Source organism: Rhea americana, unplaced genomic scaffold (genome assembly GCF_003343005.1).
Source record: "Rhea americana isolate MKP2758 unplaced genomic scaffold, rheAme1 scaffold_1752, whole genome shotgun sequence".
Taxonomy (NCBI): Eukaryota; Metazoa; Chordata; class Aves; order Rheiformes; family Rheidae; genus Rhea; species Rhea americana.
In genome coordinates this window covers 1-1,354 of record NW_028185875.1, presented here as the reverse complement: position 1 = coordinate 1,354, position 1,354 = coordinate 1, and the positions used below count along the sequence as shown (strand labels likewise).

General features: G+C 73.3%; 1 protein-coding gene across 1 annotated transcript; it reads right to left on the bottom strand.

Moving 5' to 3' along the window:
• Positions 1-138: 138 nt before the first annotated feature.
• LOC146597870 (neurocan core protein-like) lies at positions 139-908 on the bottom strand (the record flags this gene model as incomplete). Its single annotated transcript, XM_085301367.1, has 3 exons — positions 139-297; positions 374-487; positions 792-908. Coding segments are annotated over 3 exons (390 nt in total), but the record flags the coding sequence as incomplete, so codon positions are not given.
• Between the last annotated feature and the right edge of the window lie 446 nt (positions 909-1,354).

The window sequence follows — 1,354 nt, the reverse complement described above, 5'->3', positions numbered from 1 at the left end:
CGTTTCCCGGCTCGGCAGCTCCCGGCGGCGAGGGAAACGGCCCGAGCCAACACGGAGCAACGCGGCGCCGAGCAGGGGAGCGCCGGGCCGGGCTCCGGCGCCGGGCGAGCCGGCGCTGCGGCGGGGGGGCCCGCGTACCGCTGATGAAGCCGTGCTCCTCGCGGGAGTGGATGCTGGTGAGGTGCCCGGCGCGGCGGCGGCAGTCGCGCTCGGCGTCCTCCCAGGAGCGCCGGTGGGCGAAGTAGCGGTAGCAGTGGCCCTGGAACTTGTGCCAGTTGCGGTCGCAGCCCTCCGTGTCTGCCGGGAGACGGGGCCGRCGGTGGGGACGGCTGCGCGCGGCGGGAGCCCTCGCGGCCCCCTCCGCGGCCCGCACCTTTCTCGCAGCGGCTGCCGCCGTAGCTGGGCAGGCAGAGGCAGACGAAGGCGTTGATCTCGTCGATGCAGGTGCCCCCGTTCTGGCAGGGGCTCGACAGGCAGTCGTCGATGTCTGCGGGGAGAGGTGCCGGAGCTGCGGGCGCGCGGCGGCGCACGCGGTGCCGCGGCTACCGGGCGCCGGCGCCGAGCAAGAGGCACAYGGAGCGGGAATTGCAGCTGCAACCCCGGTTCCCCTTCCAAGGGGATTTGCAAGTGGGGAGCGTGGCCGGTGCGGCTTCCCGGCAGCCTCCTCCGTGCCGAGCCAGGCCGGGCCGGGGGGTGCAGCAAGCCGGACCGCAGCTCCCGCTCCCGGGCACGGGGAAAAGCTCGGGAAGGTCTTGCCAGCGTGGCCCCGTCGTCCGCTCCGGCGAACTCACCGACCTCGCAGTTCTCGCCGGTGAAGCCCGGGGCGCAGCTGCAGCTGCAGACGGTGCCGTTGGCCCGGCAGGTCCCGCCGTGCAGGCAGGGGTTGTTCTCGCAGGGCTCGGCCGGAGCTGCAAGGCGGGAGCCGGCGCCATGAGCCGCGCACCGGGGGCGGGCGGGCGGCCCCGGCTCCGCTCCCAGCGCCGGCASAGATTTCGGCAGCGCCGGTCGCAGCCGCGCGGCTGCTTCCCGCTGCTGCCTATTAACCACGTCGGCTTCTCCGCCTCCCGGTGCCCCTAAACTTGCGATGCGTTTGCTGCCTTTTTTCCGGGCGCTTAAYGGCTCCGTGTGCCGAACACCCGCTGCCAGGAGCTGCCGCCCCTGCCAGTATGATTAGCAACTGCAAATAGTAACTATTTGGGGGGGGCGGCTCGCTCTGAGAAACCCGGGACACGCTCCGGGTCCGAGCCGGCGCCGGCCGGGAGCAGAGGGCTGGAGAAGCGGCTCGGCTTTGGGTGCCGGGGGGAGGCCCCGAAGGCTCTTCCTGGAGCTGGGCTCCGTGGGGGCGGCTGTGCCG